Raw genomic sequence first — 13,070 nt, 5'->3', positions numbered from 1 at the left:
TAGGCTAACGGGACGCCGCCTGCCTCCCATTCGCGCAGGTGATCGAGTTCGATGACGGGTCGGGTTCGGTTTTGCGCATCCAGCCGCTGAGGGCGCACCGCGACGAGGCCGTCTACGAGTGCACCGCCGCTAACAGCCTGGGGGAGATTAACGCCAGCGCCAAACTCACCGTTCTGGAAGGTAAGACCGCCCGCTTTTGTGCACTGTGTGAATGCGGCTCACGACAGGGTGGTTAAACACCACACCCGCGTTGCTCTCTATTCCTATTCCTTATACTACCTTTGAAGTCAGGGCTGACTTGAGTGTTCATTCCATATCGGTACCTTTCACACAGGAAAGGCCGCTAGGAAAAAGAAAGTGTCGTGTGAAAGGGGCTAAAGACACAACATCCCGCTTTCAGATCATTTGACGATGCCGGCGTCTGGTGTGGTGACTTCAGCATTTGGTGTGACGTATAAAAATCGTAGTGAAACGGCAACAATTGTCCGTTGTTGAATTCCAAATCCCTATCCTGGCTTTCTGCTACCCTACACACAGCCATCATTCTGCTAGCCTCTGATATTGCCTTATAAGCCTTGAAAAGTTTAGCCACTGATATAGCACGTAGTCCAAAATATTTCCCCCGAGGAAATCTCAGTGGCCCCAGTGTCGTGCCGAGGTGCACACCTGTTTTCTGGACAGACGTGACCCACCAGGCGTAACCTCTGCTGCACGCATTTATGTCTTCATGCATGTTTGCACGCCCACTACAACAAGGTCACCACTTGGAGGGCACGTAGACGCCAATGGTCAATGTGACATATTTAATCATCTATACATTTTCTGAACTGCTTATTTTGGACGAAATGGAATTTGGATATGCCTAAGACATCTACAGTGGCTCCAGCAAGTATATGAATATAATATAATATAATATAATATAATATAATATAATATAATATAATATAATATAATATAATATAATATAATATAATATAATATGAATGCATATTATCAGTTGATTTATTTTAGGCTCTACGATGCGACGACTGTATTTTCATTTCTACTTGATGTACTTCATGATCCCTTCTACTTCCTTTGACATTGCAGCATAGAATTTTACACACCCGACAAGCACGCTATCTGTTTTTTGGAAAGCGTTGCTGCTTTGGGACAATGCGATGGAATTTAGCGCCGAAACCCTTCTAAATTCCTTTCCTCTTTCACTCTCTGTCACTTTTGTTTGGCTGCCCGATCGGGTTGCGGAGGTGCTCGCCTTAACGGTGCGTGCCTCAAGTTCTCACTTTGTTCAGAGTGTGTTTTGAAACAGGAGCAGTTCTCAAATCTGTGTGTTGGAATCTCAGCTAAGGAAAAAAGAATATCAAGGTTACGCACCATGATGTGGGCGTTTGAAAGAGTCAAAAGGAAATTGTAGTTTTGGTAGAATCTTGGCAAACTAAAACGGAAGCAGATAGCGTCACATACTAGTGTACGGTGTGGAGTCAGATACGCATGTACATGCACAGTTTCACAAAAAAAAAAATTCAGAACCAAATAATTTCTATTTTGAAGGGTAACGTTATCAGAAACGTAATCTTAAAATGATAGAGGGCGTTTTCCGTGGATGTGTCAACGTTTATAATGTAGTATTCATTCATTCATTCATCTTCCGAGCCGCTTGATCCTCACTAGGGTCGCGGGGGGTGCTGGAGCCCATCCCAGCTGTCTTCGGGCAGTAGGCGGGGGACACCCTGAATCGGTTGCCAGCCAATCGCAGGGCACACAGAAACGAACAACCATTTGCACTCACACCTAGGGACAATTTAGAGTGTTCAATCAGCCTGCCGTGCATATTTTTGGAATGTGGGAGGAAACCGGAGCACCCGGAGAAAACCCACACAGGCCCGGGGAGAACATGTAAACTCCACACAGGGAGTCCGGAGCTGGAATCGAACCCGGTACCTCTGCTCTGTGAAGCCGACGTGCTAACCACTGGACTACCGGGCCGCCCCTAATGTAGTATTATTATATGTAGTATTATTATACAGTATATATTGTATTGTTAGTGTCACATAATTACCATTCATGCACATAGTGATGCACCAATGTGCCTTTTCGACAAATTACTTTCTTCGAGCTTCTGATAGGATGACAAGGCGTTAAATTCATGGTATGCAATATGCTATTATGCGGCGGCCCGGTAGTCCAGTGGTTAGCACGTCGGCTTCACAGTGCAGAGGTACCGGGTTCAATTCCAGCTCCGGCCTCCCTGTGTAGAGTTTGCATGTTCTCCCCGGGCCTGCGTGGGTTTTCTCCGGGTGCTCCGGTTTCCTCCCACATTCCAAAAACATGCGTGGCAGGCTGATTGAACACTCTAAATTGTCCCTAGGTGTGAGTGTGAGTGCGGATGGTTGTTCGTATCTGTGTCCCCTGTGATTGGCTGGCAACCGATTCAGGGTGTCCCCCGCCTACTGCCCGGAGACAGCTGGGATAGGCTCCAGCACCCCCCGCGACCCTCGTGAGGATCAAGCGGTACGGATAATGAATGAATGGATGAATATGCTATTATATTGCATCCAAGTCCACTTTTATTGAACGTTTTTGTGTGTACGGTGAATTTCCGCTTTAATCGCGGTTCATCATTCTTCCCCTCGCCTTAACGCAGATTATTATTATTTTTTTTCCAGTATGTAGGGTTAACTGTATTTTAAAGCATATTATGTTTTGTCAGAGGAGCAGATCCCTCATGGCTTCCCGAGCATTGACATGGGTCCTCAGCTGAAGGTGGTAGAGAGGACGCGCACGGCCACCATGTTGTGTGCCGCCAGTGGAAACCCAGACCCCGAGATCTTCTGGCTCAAGGACTTCCTGCCCGTGGACATCGAAAGCAGCAGCGGACGGATCAAGCAGCTGCGCTCGGGTACAGTAACACACAACATGGCCGGGACACTTCCACACCCAACATGGCTGCCTTTTGAACGCCGCGGCACCGCGGCCGCGACGGAACGTGACAGTAAACTAGTTGGAATTCCCTCTCCTGGGATGAAGATCACTGGAAACACAAGGCAAACTGCTCTTGAAGCAAACATTGTGAAAAGATAATAAAAATATTATTATTTTTCACAATGACCACCCATAAATCTGTCAGTTGATGCCGGAGTGTCTTGGCAAGTCCGGCTGTCTGACAACATGTTCCTTAGGGCCCTTGGAGAGCTGCTGATGGCCGAGTGGGGCCACACAGCTTCCAGGGCCCCCTCTGTCTTGGGACTTGGTTTATTATCCAGATGGATGACATCTGCATAGTAACCACACCTCCATATGTCTCAGACTCTCAGCTACAACAGACTTTTACCATGCTGTTGCTAGCAAAGGTGTATCAAAATTAGCTTGTTTAGCTAAGTAAGCACTAAACTCGAAACAGAAAAAGTTATCGGGCGACTTAGTGGTTACTAATTCAAACTAAGTTCAATTTGTCATTTTCATGCAGTTAACTCGAGGCTAGAGATAGCTTAGCAGCTATTACAGTTAGCTAGAGTGTAGCTGAGTGGTCAGTAAGTCCAAAAGAGTGTATAGTTATCTGTATTGTTCCCCCCACCAAAATGAAAGATAAGTAGTGGGTTAGCCCATTGCAAATAACACAGCTACTGTAGCTAGAGGCTATCAAAGCAGTCTATCGTGCTACAGCCTTTTTGTGGGGGGGCTACAGTTTGCTAGCAGTCATTTGCTTGATAGGGTGTAGCTAAGAAATAGTTTGTTTGTAATATAGTTTAAGGATAACACTGGTAACTGTAGGGTTGCTGAGTAATTGTTGGTAAAAATGCGCTTGGCTTGACCGGTCTAGCTTAGCCACGTGTCGTTAGCTGCTCTATGAGTAATCCAAATAGCTCGAGGTTAACCAAGCAGCTTCTTTCTAAAATACACTTTGCTAAAGGGTAGCTAAATGGTGAGCTGGTTTATGAGTAAGACAAATAAGTCAAGGCGAGCTAAATGCAAGACAGGTTGGCTGAGTAACAGGTAGCTTAGCAACTGTTGCGTACCATAAGAAAGCTGAGCAAACGTCAGATGTTGACAACAGGGTGTAGCGATTAAATAAGCACCTGTAGAAAATGATAGTGTGAGAATGAAAACACGGGAGGAGAGCGCTTAATTACAGCTTATTTTTAAAAAAAAGAAATAATTACTTTATCCTTATTCTAATTACATATTAGAAGTTAACAGTCTTGTTGTGTTGTTTCCTTCGTCCCCAACTAATGGAAACTTCTTTCTGGTCTTATTTGCATTGACTTTACCTCACCAGGTGGTACACCGATCAGAGGTAAGAATGCTGGACGACAGAAACCCCCCCCCCCCTCCCCCCTCAACCCTCACCCGAACACCCTAAAATCATCAAACCTTCTCATCCACCTCCACGTTATGCTCATCATTTCCATTTGTTCTCTCTCAACACTTGATGCTTCTTCTTAAAAGAACACTCAAAAGCAGCGGTGTTCTTTTGTGCCTTTTGATTTGAACGCAACTCACAATGATAACGCGACTCCCGAGCGTCCACTTCAGAATCGGAATCAGAATCATCTTTATTGGCCAAGTATGTAGAACACACAAGGAATTTGTCTCCGGTATAACACGCTGCACTAGTATCATCGTAAACAACAAAATCATTGAACCATTTTAGAGTATACAAGTAGTTTTGTAGTACCATTTTGTGGTGCAAGAAGAGTGACTATGTCAGTGACTGTTTAAGGAGTTAATGGCTAGAGGGAAGAAGCTGTTTAAGTGTCTACTGGATTTGGTGCGCATGGATCTGTAGCGTCTGCCTGAGGGGAGTGGCTGAAAAAGGTGGTGGGCAGGGTGCGGGGGATCCAGGAGGATTTTCCGTGCCCTTGTCTTGATTCTTGCAGTGTGCAAGTCCTCAAGAGTGGGTAGGGCGGTGCCAACGATTTTTTCTGCCGTCATAACTGTCCGTCCTGTCTGTCCTAACTGTCCGTTGAAGTCGGCATCTTAGCTTAGCATCTTAGCGCCGACGGTCAAATTCAATAACACTTTGGCCGCTTGATGGATTGCGAACGCTCATTCAACGGAAACTTTAGCGAGAACACTTCACTATTGCGTCACCAAATATTCCGTAAGTACGTCAGCAGGTCGTCTGTTGGTTTATGCGACAAACGCAGATAGCTTGACGCCGCCTCACAAGGATTAGCGGAGTCGTTTTTCTTTAAAACTGCCAATCCACCAGTTAAATTTCATTGGCAATGGAACTTGAAGTGTCGAAACGGTTCACCCGCAGCAGCCCCTAAGTAGGCTCGTCTTCCACAAGGGCCGCATACGATGTTGACATTTTACAAATCCACGCCATGATGCATTTTTTGCTAATCTATTTCCATTTGCATGATGTAGCATGTCACCGCGCCTACAGGGACACGTCTCTCCCCAAACATAAAGGTCCGACCCAAGTTTTCAAAAATATTTACGCTATTACGCTATATGCTGAAACAGTCGGCGTGTCAGGTAACCATACTGTAGCACATAGCAACCAGGTAACACAGGAAATGAATTTTCGGTAACATATGGTTTGAGTCTGGATTGAATGACATTGTATTTGGAGCCAATCGCATTGTAATAAGTGTGTCGTATGAGGATTGAAGTACTGTAATTCATATCGTAATTGGAGCTTACGTGTATTGAAGGGTCTCATACTAAAGGGTTCATTATACGAGGGGTTGACCCCCCACAGTGCCGTGAAAAAGTATTTGCCTCCTTCCCGATTTCCGTGTCCGTAGAGTGAATTGTATCGTAGTTGAGAGGAAACATATCTTATTTAAACTGCAAGGAGTCCTTTTGTCATCCATTCATTAATTTCAACGGCGAACCGATACAAAAAAAAAAGAAGATGGAGTACTCTTGGCACGGCGGTCATGAGGTAGGCGAATTGACGCTGATGTTGACCTTTGACACGCTTCCACAGGTGCTCTTCAGATCGAGAACAGCGAGGAGTCAGACCAGGGCAAATACGAATGCGTGGCCGTCAACTCAGCGGGAACCAGATACTCGGCTCCGGCGAACCTCTACGTACGAGGTAAGACCGGGAGGAGGAGGACCTCCTCGCTCATCATGCCGGGCGGGACTTCCTGCTTTGGCACGTCCAACTTCCCATCTGGAGCTTTCTCCACCGCCTTCCTTGTTGTCTTCTTTGTTGAACCGGTTTTGTGTTCCGATGACTGTTCATCATGCTAGCAGTTAGCCAACGGCACAGTCGCCATTTTGAATGGTCACGTTTGTCTTTGATCTTTACAGGTGTGATTTGATCTTCTTCGCCTCGTGTTTGTTGTTTTTGCATCAGGCACTTGTTCATCCTTTCATCCATTCATTGAACGTCGATCCCCGACTCGTTCCTCTTTTAATTCTTCCATCCATTCGGTCGTTTGTCTTCCATCTTTCTTCCATACATTCTTGAGTTCATTTCTCTCCATCCATCCATCCATCCATCCATCCTGTCACCTAACCATTCATTCGTTCATCCATCCGTTCATTCACGAAACAGTGATGACGATAAAGACGCTCAGACACGGATCGGGCCTCCGTGCGTGCGTAAATGTGTGAGTGTGTCTGTTGAAGGATATTTTGGGCCTGTTTTACTCTTCTCTGCTTTTCCTTGTCTCTTTCCTCCTCGCTTCCCTTCTCTCTTGTTGTTGTTGTTGTTGATGACCACCCCCTCCCACCCCCTCCCTTCCTCCCACCCTGCGTTACCATCCCCATCACACAAAACCAAAACACTGCAAACACCGCAGACCAGCGAGAAGGTTTGTTTCTGCACTCGTCCCGGACGCGGAGGTGCGCCGGACAGGAGCCAGGCAGCGTTGGCATGTGGCCAGGCGCCTCAGGCCCGTCCCGGCCTCCCCCTATTTCGTACCCTCCCCATTGTCTATCCTGGAACTCCCACCCCAGCCTGCACCCCAAGAGCCTCTTTCCCTGCTACTGCTTTGCTTTAATTTCTTAGAAATGCTGAAAAAATGTGGACATGTCATGAGTTAAAAAAAAAAAAAGGGTTCACAAAAGTAAGACGAAATGTATTACCCGATTAAATAAAATGAGAATGTCAGCTAAAATCCTGCTGTCTCGTTGCATGTTGCAACCCCCACCAGCCCGCTCCCTCCCCATCACCCTGCATGAATCCATCCCACTCCTTCCTCCACATCTGTTTTTTTTTTTTAACCATCTTTTTGCTCTCTGGCATGTCTACACACCGGTTGTTGCTACGTGCATCCCCAGTGTCGTCATAGCAACCCGAGGTTGTCCGGGGCGGGGCGGGGTGGGGAGGGGGGGGTGCCTAAACACAAAAACATCACCGTGCTATGTGCTCAGACTCACGTGCTAATATGCTAATGTGCTAACGCTTCCTTTCCATGCCAGCATGTCGTAACTTCACAGCCTCCTAACAGGGAAAGCGGCCACTTCATTAGGTACACGGCACACCTGATCAAATGGCCGTTGAGAGTAAGACAAGCTCTCCAGCGACGTTCTCCACGGACGGCAGGTGTTTTAGTGGCCGTCCTGGCTGCTCACTGCGTATTCCAAACTTTTTGGGATGCAATATCGTTAAAAAAAACCCAAAAAAAATAAAAACTGCATATGGACTGACTCACTGAAGTGATCCACTTCAGTCACTTTGACTCATCTGACTCGAGTTAATGAACCAAATTGTGATTGTATTTCTTTGAGTCAAGGAACAAAGTCAACTCGAGTGATGAAACAAAATCCCATTGGGGTCCGCGGTGTTTCACGTGAGCCCACCAACTCGAGTCACTGAACCCAAATCAACTCGAGTCAATGAACCAAATGAACTCAAGTCAGTGAACCAGATCACAAGTCCGTCTGGTGGTGAGACCAGTGAGTCCGCTAACTGGAGTCAGTAAATGTAATTGTCTGATTCTGCCGCGTTTCAGGTGAGTGTGAATGGACCCAAATCATCAGTCGAGTCAACGAAACCAAATTGGGTCAATGAACCAACTCATCAGTCTAGTCAACGAAACCAAATTGGGTCAATGAACCAACTCATCAGTCTAGTCAACGAAACCAAATTGGGTCAATGAACCAACTCATCAGTCTAGTCAACGAAACCAAATTGGGTCAATGAACCAACTCATCAGTCGAGTCAACGAAACCAAATTGGGTCAATGAACCAACTCATCAGTCTAGTCAACGAAACCAAATTGGGTCAATGAACCAACTCATCAGTCTAGTCAACGAAACCAAATTGGGTCAATGAACCAACTCATCAGTCTAGTCAACGAAACCAAATTGGGTCAATGAACCAACTCATCAGTCGAGTCAACGAAACCAAATTGGGTCAATGAACCAACTCATCAGTCTAGTCAACGTAACCAAATTGGGTCAATGAACCAACTCATCAGTCGAGTCAACGAAACCAAATTGGGTCAATGAACCAACTCATCAGTCTAGTCAACGAAACCAAATTGGGTCAATGAACCAACTCATCAGTCTAGTCAACGAAACCAAATTGGGGCAATGAACCAACTCATCAGTCTAGTCAACGAAACCAAATTGGGTCAATGAACCAACTCATCAGTCTAGTCAACGAAACCAAATTGGGTCAATGAACCAACTCATACGAGTCTGCCATGTTTCCAATGAGTCCACTAAACGCATCCATCCTTCCATTCTCCGATGCGCTTATCCTAATGAGGGTCGTCTTCGGGCAGGAGGCGGGGTACACCCTAAATTGGTCGCCGGCCAATCGCAGGCGTCCACTAACCCGAGTCAGTGAACCAAGTTGAATCGGAGAACTCACACGAATCGAGATCTCGGACAGGCAATTTTCTGTTTTCATACAAATATTCGACTCATGAATCTCGTCTACCGTGATGTTGTCCTCCCGTCTGAACACCGTTCCTCTGATGCCGGCGCTGCACCTCCATCCTCCCCATGCAGTTCGTCGCGTGCCACCTCGTTTCTCCATCCCGCCATCCCACCACGAGGTGATGCCGGGGGGCAGCGTGAACCTGACGTGCGTGGCGGTGGGGGCGCCCATGCCTTACGTCAAGTGGATGAGCGGCGAGGCCGAGCTGACCCGCGAGGAGGAGATGCCCATCGGACGCAACGTGCTGGAACTGGCCAACATCCGCCAGTCGGCAAACTACACCTGTGTGGCCATCTCTTCGCTGGGTGTGATCCAGACCACGGCGCAGATCACAGTCAAAGGTAGAATAAACGCTGTTCCTTCATTGGGTGGGGGGGAAGGGTGGGGGGGGGGGGGGGTTTGCACCAAATGTGTACGACTATTTCCCATTCGGAGCATGAAGCAAAATTCAACACCTTGACTGTTTTCCGAAAGGCCGACTCGATACTTAACACTGCGTTTCCCATCTGTGTCCAACAGATGGTGCTGTTTCTTCACATTCAAAGCATGCAGCAAGATTTCACCATTTTTATGTCGTATTTAAGTCGTTCCGTGGTTGTTTTGGGGTTGTTTTGAGATCCATTTTGACAAATGGGTGCTTCCGTTTCTCATTTACTGCATGAAGCACAAGTCAACCGCTTTGGCTGTTTTTATTCAAGGGTGGCTCACGACTGAAAAAATGCGCATCATCTTTTGTTGGGTGATGGTTTCATCAATTTCAAAATCAAAAATCATCAAAAAAAATTTCACAATTTCCAAGACTACTGTATCTGATGATATTTCCATCTAATTCTGTGACTTTTATGATAGCTGTGTGGCATTCACGACGTGTTGCTACATGCTTTGAATGGGGAAAAATGTAGCCGTAGCTGTTGGACAAATCTAAGAAAATTTGAAACTAAATGCCAATTTTCATCCAAAGGATTGTATTTGTTAGGATAAATTTGGGATGAATTGTGATTTGGGTGTGTCTTCCCCCCCCCCCCCTTAGCCCTGCCTAAGCCCCCCACCTCCCTCGTGGTGACAGAGACCACCGCCACCAGCGTCACCCTAACGTGGGACTCGGGCACCTCGGAGCCCGTGTCCTACTACGTGATCCAATACCGGGCCAAGGCATCGGACAACGGCTTCCAGGAGGTGGACGGCGTGGCCACCACCCGCTACAGCATCGGGGGTCTCAGCCCCTTCTCCCAATATGACTTTCGGGTGATGGCGGTCAACAACGTGGGCCGAGGTCCCCCGGGGCCCGTGGTGGACACACGCACCAGCGAGCAGGCGCCCTCCTCGCCTCCTCTCCGCGTCCAGGCCCGGATGCTGAGTCCCACTACTGCGTTGGTCCAATGGGAGCCCCCCGAGGAGGCCAACGGGCAGGTCTGCGGCTACCGGGTCTACTACAGCGCCGATCCGCAGGAGCCGTTCGGCGCCTGGGACAAACACAACACGGATGACAGCCGGCTGACCACCGTGGCAGGACTGGTCCCGGACCTCACCTATGGATTCAGGGTGCTCGCCTTCACCTCGGTTGGGGACGGACCCCCGTCTGATGTCTTGCTCATCAAGATGCAGCAAGGAGGTGAGTGCATCCAAAAGGTCTTCGATCCACGACCTCACCGGCTCATACGAATGATATCGAAATCATACCATATCATATTTGATCGTATCATATTAGACCCAATACGGTGCCATATCATACTCATTCATTGATTCATCTTCCGAGCCGCTTGATCCTCACGAGGGTCGCGGGGGGTGCTGGAGCCTATCCCAGCTGTCTTTGGGCAGTAGGCGGGGGACACCCTGAATCGGTTGCCAGCCAATCACAGGGCACACAGAGACGAACAACCATCCGCACTCACACTCACACCTTAGGGACAATGTTTTTGGAATGTGGGAGGAAACCGGAGCACCCGGAGAAAACCCACGCAGGCCCGGGGAGAACATGCAAACTCCACACAGGGAGGCCGGAGCTGGAATCAAACCCGGTACCTCTGCACTGTGAAGCCCACGTGCTAACCACTGGACTACCGGACCCTGCCATACTGTATCATATAATGGCTCATCACACAAATCCATACGTTATATACATATTTCATTGTATTTTTTGTAAAACTTGTACTGGCTTGGTCAGGACTTCAGGTTGCTCGAGTTTGAATTTGTAATATCACCCAAAAAAAAACATTTCCAACTTGCTGCGCCAGAAGAAAAACGACAACACACCGCATTTGAAAGATAAAAGCCGCCAACCAATTTATTACTCCAGCGCACCTTTTCACACCCTCATAAATCAAACGCGGATTCTTCCCGTTGCTTCTTCAGTTCCCGCTCAGCCGACGGATTTGGAGGCCGAAGCCGAGCTGGACTCTCGCATCATGCTGTCGTGGCTCTGGCCCGTCCAGGACCCGATCGTCGGGTATGAGCTGCGCTACTGGGAGGCCAGCGACCCCCAGGAGACGGTAGACTGACTTTCCGTTCATATTTACCATTTCAAGATACAGCCCGAGGGCCACGAAAACATTTGGACGTGATGAGCTGACGAAGCAGAGTAATGATTAAATCGCAATTTCAACGTGTGAATATCAACAAATGATCCAAAGTGGCATTTAAGCCCCAAAGTTTGCCCAACCTTGACTTCGAAGATCCAAGATGGTTAACATTTGACAATCCACGCTGATTGTGCTCCGGCAGCACAGCGTGACCTTTGACCCCGCCGGATCGTACGCCGTGGACGGTTTGAAAGCGGACACCGTCTACGTCTTCACCCTGGCCGCCAGGTCCGAGACGGGCTTAGGAGTCTTCACAAGACCCATCGAGTGCAGGACCGCCCGAACCAGTAAGTGCAAAATGTATTTTCCTGGTTTGCGTGTCGCGGGGGTGTTCCTCTGGATCGCTGCTAACCTTTCCTGAAGCAGTCACTTGACTTTCTACACTCACTGGACTCTACAAGACAGAGATGAGAAGACCATATGTTATTCCGCATCTGTGATATTTGGCCCTGAAACTCCCGGTGGATTCGACAAGACCGAAGCCGTTCCTCTGGATCTTTCCTCGGTTAGCAGACCGCTAACTGGATTATAAACACTCACTGTTGTACCCGAGATCAACGACAAGGTACCAAAGTGTTCCTTAGGTCCTGAAGATTTAAGAGAAGGTGGCAAAGGTTCCTTTGGATCTGCGCCAGTTTACCAGGCCGCTAAGCGATCCCGATCAAACCGTCGCTGGACTCTTCAAGACTAAATACAAGAGGACACCATGTTCCTTTAGCTTCAAGCTAGCTCATTGCAAACGGTGGCACGCCATGACCTTTGACCCGTGCCGGCATCTCCAGCCAGTCCCCACTCCCCTGCCGCGCTGTGTGTTTGTGCCATTTCACCTCGTGCGTTTCCATGTTAGCATGTCGTCCTCCATGATGTGTCTGTGTTCCCATCAGCCCCCTCGGCGCCCCCCCAGGACGTCCGCTTGCTCAGCTTGAGCTCCACCAGCATCCAAGTGAGTTGGGAGGCGCCGCCGGCTGCCACCGGGACCTACGATGATGCCACCGCCGTCACCGGCTACTCCCTCACATACCACGCGCTAGCCAGGGAGGATGCGCAGCGCCACCAGGTGTTGGCCATCGGCGCAGACGTGCGCAGCTTTGTCCTGGAGGGTCTGGAAAAGTGGACAGAATATACCGTGTGGGTGCGAGCACTCACCGATGTCGGGCCTGGACCGGCGAGTCCGCCGGTCAGTGTCAGGACGCAGGAGGATGGTACGTGGACGGAAGGACGTCACCTCGAAGGCCGAAGACCTTGTTTTACGTCCTGCTCGGAGGAAGAAAACTGTTGTTTTTTTTTTTTCAAATCGATTTCCTTGAAAATTTGAAGGGGTGTTCAGATAATGAATGGACGGATATCAATAACGCTGATCTTTAGTTTGTTGGCTTAGTTTAATTTTAGTGAGGAATTTGTCATTTTTAATTTGCGCTGAACAAAAACAAAACAAAAATATTTTATTCATTGAACACATTTGATCTGGTGCTTAAAAATATGCATTGATTTTATTGATTATAACATACTGTATGTTTGTATTATTTGACGAAACCGCATTTGATATTATTCTTGACCTGATTTTTGAAAATATCCCTGATCACATTAAGCATATTCAGCATTTTAATTTTTTAAAATTCCATATATTTAATCAAATA

General features: G+C 47.9%; 1 protein-coding gene across 14 annotated transcripts in view; it reads left to right on the top strand.

Moving 5' to 3' along the window:
* Positions 1 to 13,070, top strand: part of ptprfa (protein tyrosine phosphatase receptor type Fa) — a 40,972-nt gene that overhangs the window by 15,552 nt on the left and 12,350 nt on the right. For 3 of the 14 annotated variants that reach the window (XM_052073808.1, XM_052073809.1, XM_052073807.1), the window contains exons 6-15: positions 39 to 180; positions 2,711 to 2,899; positions 4,277 to 4,294; positions 5,942 to 6,052; positions 6,765 to 6,776; positions 8,926 to 9,195; positions 9,885 to 10,466; positions 11,207 to 11,343; positions 11,576 to 11,720; positions 12,318 to 12,635. In XM_052073808.1, coding sequence (XP_051929768.1) covers positions 39 to 180; positions 2,711 to 2,899; positions 4,277 to 4,294; positions 5,942 to 6,052; positions 6,765 to 6,776; positions 8,926 to 9,195; positions 9,885 to 10,466; positions 11,207 to 11,343; positions 11,576 to 11,720; positions 12,318 to 12,635 — 1,924 coding nt within the window. The remainder of the gene's footprint in view (positions 1 to 38; positions 181 to 2,710; positions 2,900 to 4,276; positions 4,295 to 5,941; positions 6,053 to 6,764; positions 6,777 to 8,925; positions 9,196 to 9,884; positions 10,467 to 11,206; positions 11,344 to 11,575; positions 11,721 to 12,317; positions 12,636 to 13,070) is intronic. The other 11 variants (XM_052073814.1, XM_052073813.1, XM_052073812.1 and 8 more) reach the window with 6 other exon arrangements.

The sequence above is a fragment of the Hippocampus zosterae genome, chromosome 8 (genome assembly GCF_025434085.1).
Source record: "Hippocampus zosterae strain Florida chromosome 8, ASM2543408v3, whole genome shotgun sequence".
NCBI classification, from domain to species: Eukaryota; Metazoa; Chordata; class Actinopteri; order Syngnathiformes; family Syngnathidae; genus Hippocampus; species Hippocampus zosterae.
The sequence above is the reverse complement of the archived record's forward strand: the minus strand, read 5'-3'. Positions and strand labels throughout refer to the sequence as shown.